General features: G+C 36.5%; 1 protein-coding gene across 1 annotated transcript; it reads right to left on the bottom strand.

Moving 5' to 3' along the window:
• Positions 1–16,173: 16,173 nt before the first annotated feature.
• Positions 16,174–19,800, bottom strand: VAMP714 (vesicle-associated membrane protein 714). The gene is made up of 4 exons (XM_008230885.3): positions 19,373–19,800; positions 19,061–19,251; positions 18,412–18,575; positions 16,174–16,725 (listed from the first exon to the last, which is right to left on the bottom strand). Exons 1-4 carry the CDS (start codon positions 19,587–19,589, stop codon positions 16,635–16,637), a joined length of 663 nt encoding a protein of 220 aa, XP_008229107.1. The 5' UTR covers positions 19,590–19,800; the 3' UTR covers positions 16,174–16,634.
• Positions 19,801–20,176: the final 376 nt, after the last annotated feature.

Below are 20,176 nucleotides of genomic sequence, written 5' to 3'. Positions count from 1 at the left end.
ACGACGATGAAAAGCCGTCGTAGTTTGACACCCAAATAGATGTCGGTCGATTTCACGACGGTTTGAAAACCGAATACACGACGTGAATTACCGTCGTCTTTTGCCTTTTTTGTAGTAGTGATGGTTTAGCATAGGAAAATGTGTTAGCTTGCACATATTTAATATTTTCTTGGCATGGAATGTACACTATTCGAACTTTTATAAAAATACTTTTATATTTATTTATTGAATTAATTCCCAAAAAACAGCTTGGATTAACGCATGGCATTATATGTTATATTGGACTTTAAATATCATTGGGCTTCTCGTGACAACATGGGCCTCAACATTAGTCCCCTTGATTATTGGGGCCATGAAAGAGTATTAAAATGGTACGAATAATCAATTTTCAACCCAAAATAAGTGGTAATGGCATCGTTCGTTTTTTCTAGTATTGACATCATCATAATGGTCTTTCAGCAGCCTTTAATATGCATCAAGTGTCCATATTTGCTTTCTTGGCCGTAGTCATTTTTTGATTTCTTATATTTTTCATGGCATGGAGACTAGCATGGTTTTGGCAATATCATCGTGAGGGCATAGTTTTGAGTGAAGTTTTTTTTATAAGAGAGTACGAGTTTTCCTCATACTTATAATTTGCTTGCTTGATTACAATTGAAACAAAATGTAATTGCTTGGTGTTTGGTAATGCATGTTTTACTTGGGTTACTTGCTTTGTTGCTTACAGGGTTGGATTTTGCATGTCATGCTTGTTTGCTTGCAAGAAACCGGAATTGCATGAACTTGATATTGCATGGCAAGGGTTGGCATGGGTTTGGATATGTGTCCAAATGGCTTGAACTTGAATAATTTTGATAGTTCCTGATTGTTTGGATTGCTTTCTCGACATGTTGCAATTTTCTTGGCATGTGAATTGGGTTTGTAAATCTGCTTGGCACGGTGAAATTGGCTTGTAAGTTTCTTTGAGGCTTTGCATTGCTTTGATTTTCTTGATCAGCGAGCTTGGAGTGTTGGGAACTACTTGGTATTTTGCACATGTCAAGCTTGGGGTATTGCTGGATGAGAATTATTGCGAAGGTAGCGGTGTATACAAGATGTGCATTTTGTACAAAGATCTGAAGAGGTCCTTGGAGTTTATTGTTTATGGCAATTTTCCTGAATTGCAGGGAAGTTGAATCAGTTGGAGCTGTTCACAACTTTTTTTCCGAAATTGCAGTTAAGTTTCTGAAAAGTTGGGATTGGATTGAAAAGAGATGAACTACGTCTACGAGACATGGGTCGAGTTGAAATTTTTTAATATTGACAAGAAGAGTTCGAAAAACATCAGATTCATAAATCGAGGGGGTGTGGATCTCGAGAGTGGTTTGGGAATCGAGAGATTCGTAACGGTGAATGGATGTTGGATTTTCCTCGTCCATTTAGGATGGCAGGATGGCATTTACATGGCTTGGTTCATCCATATGAGTAGTGTGATAGTTTGAGTATACAATACAACTAAAGAAAGGGTTATCGTATTTCAGTTGGTGCAGTGAATTGTAAGCTGCAAAAGGAGAATGATAAGCTATCGAGAATGGTAGTAGGATACTCCAAGGAGATATAGGTAAAGCTGGATGCTCTGGAGAGTTGAAATAAGAGGGTTCGGGAGGACGATGAGAAGATTTTTAAAGATGCCAAGAGAGCGTTGTCTGGGAAGCTGTTCAGGGAACCAAGTGTCGAGACCAATGGCTGGAACCTATAGCAGCAGAGGGACAAAATTCGAGGCATGCTGAGGCCAACGTCGAGGCTCAGAGTTCTAAGCCTGTGGTGCTTGAGGTTGAGGCTGAGAGTCCGAATTCGGCTGAGCCCAATGTAGAGTTTGGGCATTCGAAGTCTTTTTGAACTGAAGTCTCTTGGTGGGAGACGAAATTGATGTGGTTGAGTTTGTGTGAGAGTTGCTTTTGGAATTTTGTATTGTTTTTCTATTGTACAAGAATTGAAATGACATGAAGTGTTTGGTTTTGGATTTTCCCCCTTGCTTGGCTTTGGTTTGCTTGATCAGTTAGCTTGGTATGTCCTGAATTAAATTGCTTGGCAAGTTGTAAAATGAATTGATGACGCTTATTGCTTGGCATGATATACATAGATTATGCTTGGATCATTGCATTATTGAGGGGCTTGTTGCATTATTCTTTCTCCAACATATCTTTTCTTGTGAGTAGTGTGACTAAAAAATTGTCATGATACCGGTCCTTCAGTGATTACTTAACTGCTTGCTTGATTTGTCTGTAATTAGAGCGAGGATTTGATGTAGCAGTTGCATGAGCGAGAGAGATGAATAACTTATAGACAGCTTGGTACTAAAACATCTTTGCTTAAAAGGAACATTATATGGTAAGAACTAGCATGTTAATGACAGTCTCGTTAAAACCATCCTAGGGAAAACAAAACCCCGGAGTAGGAAAGAGTACCACCCATGCTATTGACTAAAAAGAATAGTCAAACAACCTATATGAAATAGACATACATAAAACCCAACCACAAAACCCTTAAAACAACATCCCATCACTACGTATGTACAGTCAAAGAAGTCCTCCTATGATATAGAGAAAGCATCATAGTTCTTTATACAGAGTCCAAAAAGTACTATGGGTATTAGAACAGATATAGCTAATCACCCAACCGAAAAATCATTGAAACACATCACATCACTACGCAGGTACTGTCAAAGAAAGACTTCTATGATTTAAAGAAAGCATCATAGTTCTTCGTACAAAGTAAAAAACGTAGATCCAGCCAAACACCAACCATCACCTCTAATTTTCTTGATTCAGAACCCCAGTTGACAAGCAAGGGAGACCAAGATTGACCTCTTAGCCTGAAGAAATTTCCCAAGAAAGATCTTCATCATAGTAGGAATGTTCATCGATTGCCAAGCCCATGAACGTTCAATAGGAGAATTATCAGGGAGACCTTGGAGACCCCTCGAGGCTGGTCTTCTCTGCCTTGTCAACAAAATCCTCGATACAAAAACTATGCTTAATTACTAGAAAAAGCCATGCCACAAACAATCAAATGCCCAACACCAGTTTCCGCATGCTTTTGATTCTCGCTTGGTGCTGCATACTTGCCACCCCCTTGAGCAGAAGAGGCAGTAGTCACCTCTATAGTGTTAAGATGGAGATCCCTCAGCAGCGACTGTCTATTTAGTTAGACTATTTATTCGGAACCGCACCAATGCCTTATAATATTATGGATAAACAGTCAGTGCTTTCCGAAACAAATTAATACTATCCGACAGAAATTAGTCAGTATAGTCCGAGGTATCAAACGAGCTTATAATATTTAATTGTATTTAATGCTTGTGATATAATGTTATGATGTTGTGCCGCTTGCTTCTTCTATCTTCCCTCTTTCTCCCTTAGCTTCTCTGTGTTGCTCCCTTTGTTCTCTTATGTCCCTTTGTTCTCTTATGTCTCTCTCTCTCTCTCTCTCTCTTCAATCTCAAGATCCAGAGATTTGGTGTGTAAAACCACCTTGCCGTCTGTGTCTCGTATCTGGCTTGCCATCTTCGTCAATCGTCCGCCGTCACGAAAACAGATACCAAGCCGACCCAAACCGTTATTTCGGAGAACTGAAAATGTCTGCCAGTGGTTTGGCATCGGTGCCGAAATTTCCTCCACCTAGGCTTTCAGTTTTGGCTCAAAACCAAACTCTGTTAGTGTTGAAAGTAAATGCTCTGTTTTTTGTCCCACATTGGAAAATCCCAGTTTTTCTATAAACATTAACAAAGCTCTTTGATGTTTGTTAAGCGTTTTGACTTTAGAATGATTGCCGTATTGGGTTTGGTTACCAAACTACACCGAGCCCAGCCTTATTAAAGAGTAATCAAATTAGCTTTTTTTCTATAAAAAATTTCATTTACAATGGTAAGCTTATTGGCAGCATAAGTAATATTTCCTGCTGATTTCAAAATACGAAATTTCAAATAGGCGGGAGAATGTCTCTATAAAACAGAGAACTTTTAGTTTGATATGAACAGACATGAACCAGCTCCTCTACAAGACATTTTTTCTTCTTGTGGGTCGGTCTTTATGAAAGATCTAATGAGGGGCCTCCCTAAATTATAATCATTAGGAGTCTATGTTTCAATTTTTTTTTACTACAAGGTGTTTTAAAGAGTGGGTGACTTTCTTTGCATGCAAAAATATTGTACTTTTACCTACATTCCAGATGGTTTGATTGTTCTTTCTATAAATTCTTCAATGTTATTTTCTTTGTCTGAGGAGGGGGGTGATGTTAGATGATGATGCATGGAATTGTGGCCATGACATTGAATCAGTGAGCCAATCTTTTTCGCTATTTTCTTCCAAAATCTCTTCTTTTTCTTTTGGTTATCCCATCTTTCTCTCTCTATATCTATCCCCTATCTTGCACAATGAAAGAAAGCATATGCTTTTTCTTTTCTAGGGCAAGACAAGACTAGATGAGGACCAAGCATCAAATATGGAGTGACTTGGATATGTTTTTGTAGTCGACTTTTGAAAGTGTTCATTGGACTATTATCTTGAGTAGTCTAGATGAGAAGACCGTCAATCTACAAAATAAAATAGTTGGAAGAGAGCAGATGAGAACCAGCTCCTCCAGCCTCCACAATGGAACGTGTGCCAAAGTTTTCCAGATGATCAAGCCTTGAGGAATTAAATATAGTACACTAAGTTGATAACCAGCCCCACAAATTGTATTTCACAATTACAGATTATTAAATAAAAATCAATATTCAAAGTGCATATTAATTTCAAATTTTAAAAGTAATATATCGAAAGACATAGAAAGAAGGGAGTTTCACTAAAACTCCCAAAATGGGAGCTGAAATTATAAAAAAACCCAACACCAAAACACTTTATAAACACACCAAAAACTCATCATTACACACACTCAAAACCCATTTATAAACACACCCAAAAAATATATAATTGTTGACTTTGGGGTTGATTTTGGGTGTGTTTCTATGTTTAAATAGTGTTTGAGTTTTTTTATAAATACATGTCTAAGATTGGGTTTATTTATAAATTTGTATAGAAAGAATCTGAATCTACTTTCTTTTTCCCTGTATAGCAAATTTGTCTAATCATCGGAAAGAAAATTCTGAGTAGATAAAGATTGGTGCAGCATATCCCATTATGAACGAAGTTATCTTCTTCAGGTTTTTTTTAAGTCACACAGAGATGCAATAAAAGTTATATTCCTCTCCAAAGCTGTGATCACAGAGTGGAATCACATTCTCTCTTTATTTGGGGCTTGGGGTTGGGTGGATAGGTGGGGCATAGGCAGATGCAGGGGCATGTGAGAATGTGAATGTGACAATTCTAAATTGGAAAACTAACAAACCTTGAAAGGACTTACTGCTTACGAACGAAGTCATTTTCTCTCTTTTCATGGAAAATATATAACAGCATCAACTAAGTCACTTGTAATTTCCAAACAGCTCATTAAGTAGGACAGAGATCGGAGTGGAATGACATAACCACATGGTAACAACACAATGGACTCCATTGAATGGAGAATAATACCAAAACCCTTCTCCTAATCTTGAGAGTTATATAGAATGATAACGAGGTCGTCTTTTATTATATATGAAAGCTTTATAGAAGGTATAGTAATTAATGGTTGTTCGACGAAGAACAAAATAACATGGGTGTCCAATTTAGAAAGACTTAGACCTTGTTTGTTAGGGAGGACTAGATTAGACTAGCAAAATGCCTATATTTATGTGCAATCAAGGCATATATAATATGAATATTGTTGTCTAATTAACTTGGTGTATGAAGAAGGACTATTCATAAGAAGTTGATGACTAAAACTTATCCCTCATAATCCCATCATTTTCAAGAGGATTAAGGGGGATAAGTTTTAGTCATCAACCTCTTATAGATAGTCCCCATTCTTCCTCCAAGTTAGGGAACATATCCATATTATGCCTTGAATGCAAATGAAATATAGGCATTTTTCTAGTCTAGTCTAGTTTAGTCCTCCCTATCAAACAAGCCCTTAATACCTTGATGTATATATCCTTTTAGTCCACAATATTTCTTAGACTATTGCGTACTTGTGTTAATTTACAAAGATGATTGCTGATTTCCTCACACTTAGAAGAATAATAATAATTTTTTTTTACACAAGCGATATTGAGATAGGGGAGTTTTCTCACACACACTGCCAAGGTACCTTGTAGGTTCATATCTGGGATCACTACAAGTCAATGTCCTTTTTCACTTTGGAATTGTGAAGCAAAGTGTTATTGTGATTTTTTTTACTATATAAATTGCGATGTGTGAACTCTGAAGCTCTCAAATTGAATTTAAATGAGGTGTGATGTGTCGGGATATTAAACGTGTCAAGAATGCTCAACCCGAACCCAACCCATTTAATAAGCGTGTCGTGTCGGGTTGGTCGTCTTTTATCGTGCGGGTTTGAGTCGTGTAACGGGTTGATAAATAATAACATGCATGTTACAAAAGTCACAACTGAAAAAATTTAATTAAAAAAAACGGAGAAAGGAAAGAAAATATAAGGAAACGAAAGAAAAAAAAGGATAGAGAGAGGAGAGAAGAGAGAAGGAAAAGAAAAAAAAATAGAGAGAGAGAGAGAGAGAAGGAAAGAAATAAAAATAAAAAAGATAGGAGAGAAAACTAAATAGAAGGAAAAGAAAAGGAAAAAAATAAGAGAGAAGAAAACTAAAGAGAAGTAAAAAGAGAGGAGAAAAGAGAGAAGGAAAAGAAATTAAAAAAGAGAGAGGAGAAGATAGACGGAAAAGAAAGAAAAACAAAAGAAGAAAAAGAAACATTATAAATATCAAAAGGCATAGTATATAATCACAAAGTTGTATCTAGCATGGTGGATAAGGTGTTGGAGAGTAATGAGGATGGGGGTTGAAACCCCATATGTGTGTTTTGAAGTCTTTATTTCTCTATATTTTTTTGCGGGTTGGCGTGTTTTACGAGTTGACACGACAGCGTTTAATAAGCGGGTTACACATGTGTTTTAACGGGTTGGCAGGTTGACCGAAACCCACCCGTTTAATAAGCGGATTGACCCGAAAATTACCCAATTATTAATCGTGCGGGTTCGAGTCGTGTTTTTTCTCGGGTTTCGAGTCGTGTAGGAAATTGCCACCCTAGTGTAACCTCACATACCTCCTATGACTATGGCATTTGTTAAAGAATGTAACTCATGATTAGCCTTTGCCTGTCCTATTTCTTATGAGAGAAAAAATAATAATTTGACAGTGTAAATTTCAATCTAAATGTAATGTTCATGATTTATATGTTTCTCTTGGTCAAAAAATATTTCGCTCTCTCATGGAAATCCCTGCTCATGGTTAGGTTATATGTAACTGGTGGAGATTGCACAAAGGAGGCGATCTACAAATTAGTTGGCAGAAGTCAATTGCATGCATTCAGTCAACACTTCAAATCATTGATTCCTAATTAAGCATCGCTGATTCACAGAAGTTTCAAATTTCTCACAGTAGCGCAGAAAAACAAGCACTGTTTATAATTTTCTTCATTGTTGTTGATAAGTTTGGTGATGAACAGCTCTTGAAAATAAATTGCAAGCCATTTAATTTAGTCATTTTAGCAAGGTTCTTGATTATAATACTTTATGATACTCTATTTGAATACCAGTATCCACTCAAAAATTGATTAGCAATGAGTGAGATTCACACTCTCAACAATCTTAAGTCTATTTTGCATCGAAGATCAATTAACGATGAGAGATAAATACTTTCTAACACTACTAAAAAAAAACCCTTTGCGCGACGAAAAACTATTCGTCGCTCAATGTCACTTTGCGCGACAAAACTAAAAAATTTGTCGCTCAAAGTCTTGCGCAAAGTGACTTGGAGCGATAAACTTTTGCGCGACGACAATACTTCGTCGCTCAAAGTCTTGCGCGACCAAACTTTACGCAAGCGAAAAACAATTTGTCGTGCAAAGACACTTTGCGTCACAAAATTTTGCGCGACAACAATACTTCGTCACTCAAAGTCTTGCGCGACCAAACTTTGCACGGTGAAAAACAATTTGTCGCACTTTGCGCAACAATACTTCGTCACTCAAAGTCTTGGGTGACCAAACTTTGCAGATGAAAAATAATTCGTCGCACAAAGTGACTTTGTGCTACGACAATACATCGTCGCTCAAAGTGACTTTGCGCAACGAAATAATAAACTTTGTTGCACAAAGTCTTTAGCGACGAAGTGTTGAGTGGGGCAAAGTTTTTACAAAAACAAAAAAATTATTATTTTTAATCTTTGCATGACGTAATCCAAATATTTCATCGCCTAAACCAATTTTTTTTATTTTAAATTTTGTATGCATTAAGTAGCTTTAAATTTATTATTTTAGTTTGCATTGGATTTTTGTCAGAAAAATATATTATTGTAGTTCAAATTAGGCTTTTGTTAGAAAATATATATTTTAAATTGATGATCGAATTAGTTCATTGTATTCATATAGGGTCAAGGAGTGTAGCTGTAAAAAATCATCAAAATCAAAATTAACATAACCGTTTAATCGTGATTTTTCATTTATAACCGTCGAAAGGTGCTTTACCTGTTTGTGGATGTGGTTGGAGGGATACCTTATTGTCTTGATGTTCTTGATGTATCCCTCATGTGTTTATATTTGTCCTTGTGGTCAGTGGCCTTTTATGGCTAAATTATGAATAAAAAATTAAAACTACAATAAATGAATGTTGAGCCATGGCCGAAATATTTGCTACTTGTCTTATATTAATACATCTAGTTTGTTTTAAGTTGAAATGAACTTAGAGCACGATATTATTGTCTAAATTCTCTATGGATCTATTAATAATTAAAATAAAAAAAAAAGCTCGGGTGCTTATTTAAAAAAAAGTCTACTTAGTTAAAAGGATAATATTTTTCTTTAAAAGAAAACTAATATTGCTTGAATAATTAATTTCATGTGTACAAATTATACATAGACAAGCTTATGTTTTGTTTTAATGTCAATACTATAATAGTACAAGCTTACGTCATGAGTAGAAGGAGTTATAGCAAACAGAAGTGGGCCACGTCCTCTTATACTCATGAACACCATGAGTAGGAGTTATAGCAAACAGAAGTCTCGTGGTGGCCGACCACAATGGTTTTTTTTTTTTGGTCTGAACCGACCACAATGGTTGGGAAAGCTTCAATACATAGACAAGCTTACGTCACGTAAACTTAGCTTTCTTTCTAAACCGAATATTAACTTAGTTTTCTAAAACAAACCCAACCATTGTGGTCGGCCACCACGAGACTTCTCTTTGCTATAACTCCTTCTACTCATGGTGTTCACCGCCACTTGAAGCAGTCGAAAACACATAACTACATAAGAAAATTAAAATTTCTTTGAATTTTTATAATCAAAATTAAATTAAATAGGGTACGCTGTTATTTTTTGAGTTTTTTTTTTTTTGTTTATAGAAATTAAATGGTGTAGAGTTTATCTATATTAATAGTGCTAAGAATGAGTATATAACTAAATATCTCTTCAAAGTACTATACTTTTGCTTGTACCTTAAAGTTTAGATAAGTAGAGTTTTACTTAGACTTCAAGGTTATGATATGTTTTTAGGCTAAAACCTGAATGCATTTTATGTAAATTGTTTTTTAATTTTGGGTCTTAAACTTGACGTGTCATGTACAAGATACTCAAGACTGATATTATTTATGTTGGAAATTGGGGGCCGTTTGGTATCCTATTCAAACAGGGAACTCAAAAACTTTGATTTTTCTTAAAAATAAGAAGTTCTTAAATCTATTTTTAAGATTCAAAAACTTGTTTGGTATGCAACTTAAAAACTGCTTTCAAATCTTAAAAATTTGAGAACTTGTGGGTTGTTAGAAAAAAACTGAAAAAACAAATTTGTTTTTTTTGTTTTTAATAATTGGGGTGTTTTTTTAGTTGTTCTTGAGTTTGAGTTTTTAAAATACGACTACCAAATAGGTTTTCTTTGTTTTGAACTCAAATTCTGTTTTTGAGTTTAAAAAGTTGGATTCAAGTTGAATACCAAACATACACTATTTATTAATATTAATATTCCTATTTGAATGGAAATTAATAGAGTTCATTGGACCAGGTTTTGTCAATTTTTAGAAGAGGTATCAAAGCACCTATTTATTCAATGGATGCATTAGTTGGTTTTTTATTTGGGACATACCCTTTTGGTAGTATCTATAAATAGAGTAGTCTTCCTGCAACCAAGAAATTGAATTGATTCAGTCAATGCATATCCATTTAAATACGGAGAGTCTTAGTATAGTCATTGATTATGGATGGTTCCGTAAGAACATCCACAATGATGCTCTCTATTTCTTAGCTAAAATTTGGCTAAGAATATAAGAAAGCTATTTTAGGAGCTCTCTAAAAAATTTCACCTTCAACCATACTCCCTAATTTGGAGAGTCATAAATGCTATAACTCTTTTTTGATTGGTTCATCTCTATTAAAAAATAAAATAAAAAATAGTTAGCATTAAATAAAGGTTTGAAATATTCATTAAATAAAGCAGCATTAAATTATAGGGAGCCACTAGGAGTCCTTTCTCTCTCCTCAGATTTAGGAGCTCCTGGAGGACTCCCTATTTTAGGAGGTGGATAGGGAGCGTGGTTGGAGTTGCATTTTTACGATTCCTCCCTAAAATTTGTCTAAGGAGGTGGTTTAGGGAGTCCATTGTAGATGCTCTAAGAGGGTTTCCTCTACATAATCTCTAGTTCAAAGAGTCCTTGTGAATTATAGTGCTTCTTTCACAAGGATAGGAGTCATTGTATCTTAGGAGGCGCGCGCCAGTATGCACCTATGTGGGCGTAATTCATCTTAAGGTCAGAGTGTCCAACACTTACCTCGACTCAATTATTCAGGTTCTTCTAATCCATATCATGTGATTTTTCATTGTGTATGCTTGTAAGTATGCGTTATTTTTTAAGCATAAATTGAATGATTAATTCTGAATTTGTGTGTGATTAAAATATAGCAATTAGACCCAATTTTTTCTAACAATCTTAAGACGAATTATATATGGTTTAGTTGCTATATTTTACGTGACATAAACTTAGTTTTTACTTAAACTCGTGGGAACAAATTTTTGTATGTTAATGTTAAATATTTCTTTGAGTTTGGGTTTCCTTTGAGAAGAGGAAACGAAAGATGGTTAGTATCTTTCCTTGAATACCCGTAGTCAGGGAAGCAAATAAATGTGTTTGCGTTTCCTATGCGTTTGAACATTGAATTTTAGTATCAATTACTTAACCTACATTTTTACATGCATTAAGATGAAAAGGTGCAAAACGGTTTGCATCTGTAGTCAGCATCCGTGTAGGGAATATATGTATATTGGCATCATTGATTTTGAATATGATGCATATAACAATTTTACTGCATCGTTGACTTGAGATTATAAATTAGTTGCTTTTATAATGTGCCTAATTTAATTTCAACTGCACTCTATTTTTAAGTTGTTTCATATTGTGACTCTTGGATATGTCGTTATCAATTAAGAGTTGTCATGGCCTGTGTATATATTTGTGGCAGTTCCATGAGTTGGAACAAAATCTTGTATGTAACTTTTCAAACAAAAAGTTACTATGATAGTCACCATGAAGAATTGCAGACCAAACTAAGTGGTTTCTAGTTCCACTTTCATTATGCAGATTTGGATGCCTTCAAAGTACTATTTTCTATCATAAATGGGTCTTAAGGCTATGAAGATGTCCACGGGTTACATAAAACCATATTTTGGGTTGAGTCGATGTTTGTTAGAAAATTTGATACTTTTTCGAAAGAAGTACAAAATTTTATTGAAAATTGATTTACGAAGTAATACAATCTTGGCATAAAAGATCCAAGATGACATCCCGCGGCTCCGCTAACCAAACTACATCATTTGACATGCTCAAAGCATAATGACCTAAACGATGTGCTACCCCATTACAAAGCCAGGGAGCATGGGAAATTCTAGCATACTGAAAGTGGGAGAGAATTGTTGATATTGGCTCACCTAAAGATGTGGAAGGAGTAAAGGAAACAAAAGGTCAAAAGAGTTGTAGTCATTGTGACTGGGCTCTGCCTCCCGAACGCCTGTACTTCTCGACCAGACCAGGCACTCTAGCGCTTGCTTGAGCAGCAGAACTTAGACTCGAACGACATAGGCACTCAAGCGGCACAGTGGCACTCAAGCAGGAGGCTCGAATCCAGCGTGTATCCCTGGCAAATCTGAACATATTTTCTTCTAGTTTTGGGTCCTTTAAGTTTTCTATTCCTTGTATAATTATACTAAAGCCCTATAACATATAAATAGGCACTTTAGCATTATAGGTTATTGTAACATGAGAAAGCTAAGACATCAAATTGGGTTCGAGCCAAGGGTGAGAGAAAAGAGAGCTAGGGTTTGTGAGAGATCAAAAGGGGTCTTTCATTGTAACCAAAGGGGTTCTTTCATACTAGTGAATTTCTCAGGGATCACCAAAATGACGTAGGCACAACGCTAAACCTTTATAAATTCTTGTGTTCATTGTGTGCATGTTTACTTTTCGGTTTGTGTGTACTTGTCTTTGTGTGGCTTGTGTGTGATAGTTGCGTAGTCCATCAACAACAAGGGCTTGGAGTGTTTTAGCACAACAAGTGGTATTAGAGCCAAGTTGCAGCGAGTATAAATTATGCCCAAGTGCTCTTACCACTTTAAGAGTAGCGATGTATTAAAGATGGCAGGCGACAAGGAAGCAATAGGAGAAAGCTCCCAAACAAAGACACCACAACATATGTCAAGTACGAAGGTCGAGTTGAAGCCGTTCACTGGCAACGAGAACTTCACTCTTTGACAAAGAGGATGAAGCACTTCCTTAAGCGCAAGGTTTCAGCTTCATTTTGGCAGGCAAGGAAAAGAAGCTAGACACCATGACGGATGCCGAATGGGAAGACCAAGATGAGCTTGCTAGAGGATTTATTGAACAACGCCTCACTAACAGAGTGTTGTGTAATGTGATAGAAGATACCGTGAAGTAGACATGAGAGAAGCTTGAAGAGTTGTTTGCGTCAAGATCATTGTCCTACAAGTTCTTCTTAAAAGAGGAGCTCCACTCTCTAAAGATAGAGGAGGGCACAAACATGATGGAGCATGCCAGTGCCTTTAACAGGTATATTGCGGACTTGCAAAGAGTGGATGAGGTTTATAAGTCAGAAGACAAGACCGTGATGTTGTTGACATCCCTGCCTCCATTTTATAAGCTCTTACGCATGACACATATGTTCGGCAATGGGAACTTTCAAGTATGAAGTGGTCATGCAAGACATACTGATACGTGACAGGATGCTTCAACGTTCCTGAGATAGCTCTCAAGGTGTAGGTCTCGTGGCAAGGACTAGAAGGCGGGGTTGTTCAAGCAAGCTCAGAGGCAAGTCGAGCAATGGTGGGAATTTTAGATTTGAGGAAGATGAAGGAGTGTAGGTCTAAGGACTATTGGAAGCAAAATTGTCTGTATGGAAGGAGAAGCGGAACAAGATGAAGGATGCCAAAAGTTCAGGCGCAACAAACGTGTCAACACCGATGACGAACTTTTGATGGTTATAGATGAGAAGCGTAACGGGGAAGTCTTGGCAAATTCTTTAGGTATGAGTTTTGTTTCAGTTTGGGTTCTAGATTCCTGTTGTTTGATTCATGTGTGTTCAAATAGGAAGGAGTTTGATACATATGAAGAAAGGGAAGGTAGCAAGATTTCGTTGGGAGACAAAACAAGTTGTTAAGTTTTGGACGTGGGAACATTAAAGATCAAGATGCATGATTGTGTTGTTAGGAGCCTTAGTGAGGTGAGACATTTACCGGAACTAAGATGGAATCTAATTTCGCGCAACGCTCTAGATAGAGAAGGGTATTTGTACAAGGCCAAAGAAGAGAAGCTCTCAGTTACACAAAGTTCGGTGGGGATTATAAGGGGGAGATTCAACCTAACAATGTTTATCAGCTTTGGGAGGGGAGGTACAATTATAGGTGGAGAGGAAAATTCTACCGATGAGGTGCTTTGCACCAAAGAAAAGCACACAAGGGATATCACTGTCAAAGAGCCAGTGCAACGGAAAGAAACTACAAATGTGCTCAAGACAAGTTGAGCAAGGAAGATTAATCAAGAGTGTTGAAATATAAGTGTCTTAGCTGAAATGTTTAACAGTTTATCATCAAGAGTGTTGAAATATAAGTGTCTTAGCTGAAATGTTTTTGTACTTAGTTTAATTTTTAGTATTTCAAATGTAAGCCATTGGATTACATTCCAATGAACAGCTAAGATGAAGTTTTAGAGTTAAGAGTCAACTTATGCCACTTGTCACTATCTTATAGGGTAGTTGATTGAATGGTTAGATTTGGATGATGTAATGGGAATATTCTATTCCCAACGGTTAAGTGTGTGCACAGTGATTGTGTGTCTGATCAATGAAGAAATAGCTCATCTTTGTTTCTCCTTCAAAGCTCTCTCTCACTCAGCAAGTCTCTCAGAAAAACTTTACTCATTCAAAATCATTTGTAGAATGCAAGTTATAATTCAGATCATAGTCTGAATTCTAACAGGACTGTCCATAAGATCATTCACTCGTAAATCTTCGAAAGAATCATGTGGGGGAAGGGTAAACACACTGAAAGTTTTGGGCCTTGGAATCCACCGATCCTGCCACACTGAAATTGACTCGCCATTACCCACCTGCCAACGGGACCCGTGCTCAAACACTGTTTGAGCTTTAAAGATATTGCTCCAGCAATAAGAAGGATTTGAGCCCAATGAAGCCTTCTAGAAATCAACACCCGTATAGTACTCGGCTTAAAACAAACGAGCCACCAACGAATCTGGTTTCATAAGCAAATTCCATGCCTGTTTGGCTAATAAAGCATAAATAAAGGCTCTAAGATCCCGAAAACCAAATCCACCCACTCTTTTTGGCTGGCAGAATTTATTCCAGGAAAGCCAATGAATTTTGCGTTTTTCCCCATCACCACTCCGCCAAAATTTAGCAATAATACTATTTAGCTCATCACCTAAAGTTTTAGGTAAAAAAAAACAGTTCATAGTGTAAATTGGTAGAGCTTGTGCTACAACCTTCACTAGAATTTCTCTACCAGCTCAACTTAAAAGCTTGCCTCTCCAACCCACCAGTTTCTTCCATAATGGTACTTGTCATGAACGGCAACGCATTCCACTCCAAACAAATCTGTAAACTCCTTTCTTGATGCCTCTTCCACATTCCTGCTAAATACAACGCTGCTCTTGTGGAGATTTATCACCTGCCCAGATACCAACTCATAGGTTTTAAGAATTTTCAAGACTGTAGCACTCTTCCCGTGAGGCACTTGCAAAACTGAACTATCATCCGCAAATAAAAGATGATGAATGCTAGGCGCATTAGCACAAATTCTCACTCCATGTAATTGTCCTTGGAGAGAGGTTGGATTTATTATGATCTTTGTTATTTATACCTCACCTTAAACTCTACCCAAATTTATCACTCAATAAAATCCTTCCAAATATATGACTTTTTAAATACACCTAGATTTTATTGAACTTTTTTATAATCCTAATTTAATACACCCATATTTGTATGAACTTTTTAAAAATTCATACAAGTCTGAATTGAATACATCCAGACTTGTAGAAACTCTTTTAAAGTTCGTATAAATCCAAATTGAACCTGGATTTTTTAAAATCTTTTAAACGCTCTAGAATCCTAATTGAATGCACACCCCAAACTCGTCTTAACTTAGATGGAGGGAGAATCAAATTTGAGTATAAGAAAACAAACACACTGCGTCCTAACCCACATATGCCATGAACATGTAGATTGAGCGAAACTCTTACTAACCAAAACTAAAATTAAAAATTTATTCAAGATGTACAGGAAAATTAAGACAAATCATCAGCCACACATAAATACTATTCAGTTTAGAAACTCAAAAGCAATGGAAGGCTCTCGGCCCTTCCATCAGTAAGAACATTGCTGTATTGAATAAGAAGTCTATAATAAACGCACCGAGAGGACAAACCAAAGTTTACAATATACAAAATCATTACAGGGGAATTAAAATGAGTAACAAATCGATTGTCCATAGATGGAGTTTTCTAATAGAGTAGAACATAAAAATGTGCGAAGCTTTTCAAAAGTAGTAAAACTAAAAGAGAATATTGGATGGATGCGAGGCACAACCACAGTAAGAATTTACAGGATTATTACTGGAACCGAGTATACGTATTTTTCTTCCATGTACACCCAGAAACTTGAACCGTTGAATACAACTAGCAGGAGTTAAAATTTATAATCAATGATAATTTCAAAATCCCCAGGCGTAAAGAATACAAAGATGATATGACACACTGTAAGAACTTGACAAGCTTGCCAAAAGAAATCTCAGCAATTCACTCCAAATGCAGCAAAACAAAGAATCTGCAGGATTCCTCCTAGAACATTGCAAAGTGTTCGATATTTTACTTCAATATACACCAAAAAGATTTGAACCCTTAACCACTGGAACCCCCTTTCATATAGATTGACTTTGATTTTCTCGAAAGTCATTGTTCCTTACCACAGTAGAAACTATAACAAGAAGCGGAGGAGTCAAGATCTGCAGGAAGGTAGCGTGACGCCTCCACAACAAACAGCAATTATAATGTACAGAAGCACAACAATCAAGCATGTCAACAGGGCCCTGTCACAATTAGACAACCTTCAGTGCACTGAACTGGAAATGGGAATACTAATCAAACAAGTCATGGAAATATGAAATATATCATGTAGCTTTTTCTTTACAACTATTCGGCAAGCACAGGAGCCATAACAGAGTAAGTAAAATCTTTTAGTTTTTTAAGCGCCTAGTGATTTCGGAGTTCGATATGTGATCAACATATTTGATCCTGTTGTGAAGTCAACATTTTACTCCTTACCACTTAATTAGAACAGAATAATCATGTTCAAATTGAAACCACAAAAAAAAAAAAAAAAAAAAGCTGATGCATTCAAAAAATTGCAGTGGCCACAACTTGATGGTTTTGGGGTTAAATAAAACCAAAATGTCATTTTCAGATGGCACTGGGCATAACGGACTACAGCTTCATAATAAACTTAAGAGCATCACATTGTCACTTGTAAAATTAAAATTCATATGCATGGGGTGATAAGGAGGACATGTAACCTAAGAATGTGTCTTTTTCGATAAACTAAGAAAATCCCTAGTCACCATTAGGAAAAAAAAAAAGTTTGTTATCTTAAGAAAGATAAGACTGGAAAAATAAAATTCAGCAAGATGGTTTGAGTTCACTTGAATTGCAAACTATGTTTGGTCACTGAAATCAGGGATGGAATGGATTTGAGATTCCATGGAAATTGTGAGGAGTTGGTTAGACAAAGTAATAAGAAATCGAATTTCATTTCAAATCCCCTCAAAGTTTGGGGAGAGCCATTCCTTCCCTGAGTGGGATAAGAAAGTTCCTTAAAACAAAACCAAAGGTTGCTGGACAGTTCCTACACACTTGAAACACCCCTCTTCTCTCACCTCCACCTTGCCTACAACTTTCCCCAATCAGTTTGCTGTTGATTCTCCACTACTGAAATTGTTTCTAGCTTCAACATCACTTGGGTCCACAGTCCACTCCCTTCAAATCAGCTTCCCATCTTCAAATCCATCCCCTAACACCTCAGTTTCAAAGCCTTACACTTTTTCAAAAAATTTCCAATCAACATGAATTACAGTTATGGCCCCAACAAAGGTAGGAATTTTCTTTTCCTTTCCAGAAAACAAAGGTCGGAGTTTTTTGCTGTCATGGTTATTGATTTCAGGATTGTGATTGCAAATGTATATTAGTATTAGGAGCCTAACTCCCATGCAATTAGCTTTCCTGTTTTCCCTTTACAAATTTTCACCTCTGTACTTTATTTCTCAATGAAATATTCTTCTAACCTTTATTTGGTCTGAGGAAAAGACTTCATCAAAGATAAACTTTATGTGAATTTTCTTAACTTATTGTTGAATTCAAACCGCCCTTTTTCTTTTTTTTTTTTTTTTTGGGTGGATAGGATTTTAAGTTCTGGGTCATTGCTGTTGCCTTCAGTGTATTCAGTTTCTTACCTTTTTTGTTTTCAAATTTGGGTTTGATCATTAATAAATTTTCTCATGGGGAAATTATCACTTTTGTTTAATAAATTCTCACTCCACAGATGAAACATTCCCATCACCAGGTATTTCTCTTTAACTATGTTTGTTTACCTTTTCCCGGCCTCGAAATGGTGAGCTTATTCAAGGTACCATTAATATTAATCATTTCCTATTATTTTCAAAACTTGAACATATTCCTAAAGATATAAGTCTACGTCATTTGTGTAAATCAAAATAACTTACAAGAGCTTGGCATTTTTCATCCACAGAGCTCGACGAAGCCGTTTGGACTGCTTCTTGAAGTGAAATGCACTATCTTGCATAGTTGCAGTTTTGTCAACAAGAAGCTCAATTCGGTCACCCCTCTCCAATATCTTTTCTATGTTGTCCACCATTATAGTTCTTATCTAGACATACCAAAATTTAAGTGACTGTTAGAACAAACCAAACACAGAACAAGAAATGCATTGAAGGATGAAACACAAACCTAAAAGATAGAAGAAAAAACAAAGGGGCAGCAAAATCAGAAATATATTGAAAAGGGAAAACAAAAGGTTTATAAAGCCTACGAAATACCATATCACTTGAATGCTACAAAGCATATAACTACTTTTATATAAAATATCGTGCATTGAGACTGCAAACTAGCTGTGAAAGCTTCAATAAACAAATGAATGTGTCTAGAAAATCTTTGAATGGACAACACCAATTGACTTGCTTTCTAAATGACAGATGTGTTTTCCTCAAATACTTGTTTAAGCAACAGGCAAAAATGACATGTAGCAAGTGAAGCTTCCTTATTCCCAGACAAAAATAATTGGCAAATAGTAGAACAAACAAGTTAGAAAGACCAAATGACAATCAAAATTCCAGAGAAGCACATAAGACTTGCCTCACCAACTTCGCCTCTCACACGGTTGAGAGTATCAGCGCTAGGATTGCTGGAGAAAAACTCCATCTGCTGATGCAAAACCCTCGAAAACTCATCATTCATTGCATAAGCAGGAGCATAAGGGGCCACTCTGCCATAATTTTTCATAAATCTCATATGAATATCCTCCAAGTATGAAAAGGGTATTCTCCCTGCATCAAAACAAATACACCAATATACTCAAAGACCATAAGATCCAGAAAAATAAAGCACCAAAATTGAATTTCCCAAAGCGAAATTGAAGAACACAATTGAAGAAAATACGTTACGCACTGCCGAAGGTGTCGTTGGCCATGCAAAGAAAAGTGAGGCCATCGGATTTGAGTATGTGGAAGATGTACCGATCCTGAGAGAAGCAAACCCTAGAATCGGCCTCCGATGGAAGCTTTTCCAAGATGCGCCGAGCCACTGCCCCTGTGTTCCCTGTGACCGCACTGAACTCGGCCAACACGATTGTTCCTCGAGCCACCACCGCGTAGAGAATCGCCATCTCTGCTTCGGATCTTCAGGGCTTAGGGTTTGGGGCTCTGAAAGCTCTCTACTTCGATCGCGATCGAAGTCTCATGGAGCTGTTTGAATTCTGATTTACTGCTTATTTTATATTTATCTTTTTTAAAATAAAAAAAAATTATGTTTTGTTGTTTTGTTAATGTTATTGGAAGAGGAAAGGGAAGTTGAAAGTTGAAAGTGAAGGCGGGGAAGGTGAAGAAATTTGTTGTCACCGGTGAGTCCACGGGGCGCTAAGGTGTAGTGTTTGATAAACTAACAGCAGATCGCACAAAGAGTCCGTGGTACTTTCTCAGGGTCGGAAGTAGGAATGGCTGTTGAATTATAAATTCCTGCTGGTTTAAGTTTTATTTTACAGATGTAATAAGTTGGATGAAACTTATATGACTCAGATTTAAGACAAGTGTCCAGCTTACATTGCTGGATCAATTGTAAGGCTGAGATCACATTCTCAGCATTGTAAAAGGAATGTTCCGTTAGAAATGAGAGCACTGTGCACTGCCATGTTTTGTGCATAGCAACGAACCTTTGAGCATTATTGTGTAGCCATTCTTTCTCTGCATTTTTCTA

This window comes from Prunus mume, linkage group LG1 (assembly GCF_029339155.1).
Source record: "Prunus mume cultivar Tortuosa linkage group LG1, ASM2933915v1, whole genome shotgun sequence".
Classification (NCBI taxonomy): Eukaryota; Viridiplantae; Streptophyta; class Magnoliopsida; order Rosales; family Rosaceae; genus Prunus; species Prunus mume.
This window is presented reverse-complemented; position numbering and strand designations above follow the sequence as displayed.

What these genes read in the sequence shown, in the direction of transcription:
- VAMP714 (XM_008230885.3), bottom strand. Translation starts at nt 19,589, where the DNA reads ATGGCGATTCTCTACGCGGTGGTGGCTCGAGGAACAATCGTGTTGGCC. An exon ending in TGAGAGGCGAAGTTGGTGAG is followed by an intron (nt 18,576 to 19,060) that starts GCAAGTCTTATG and finishes TGGTATGTCTAG; the next exon opens with ATAAGAACTATAATGGTGGA. An exon ending in ATGAAAAATGCCAAGCTCTT is followed by an intron (nt 16,726 to 18,411) that starts GTAAGTTATTTT and finishes TAATTGTGACAG; the next exon opens with GGCCCTGTTGACATGCTTGA.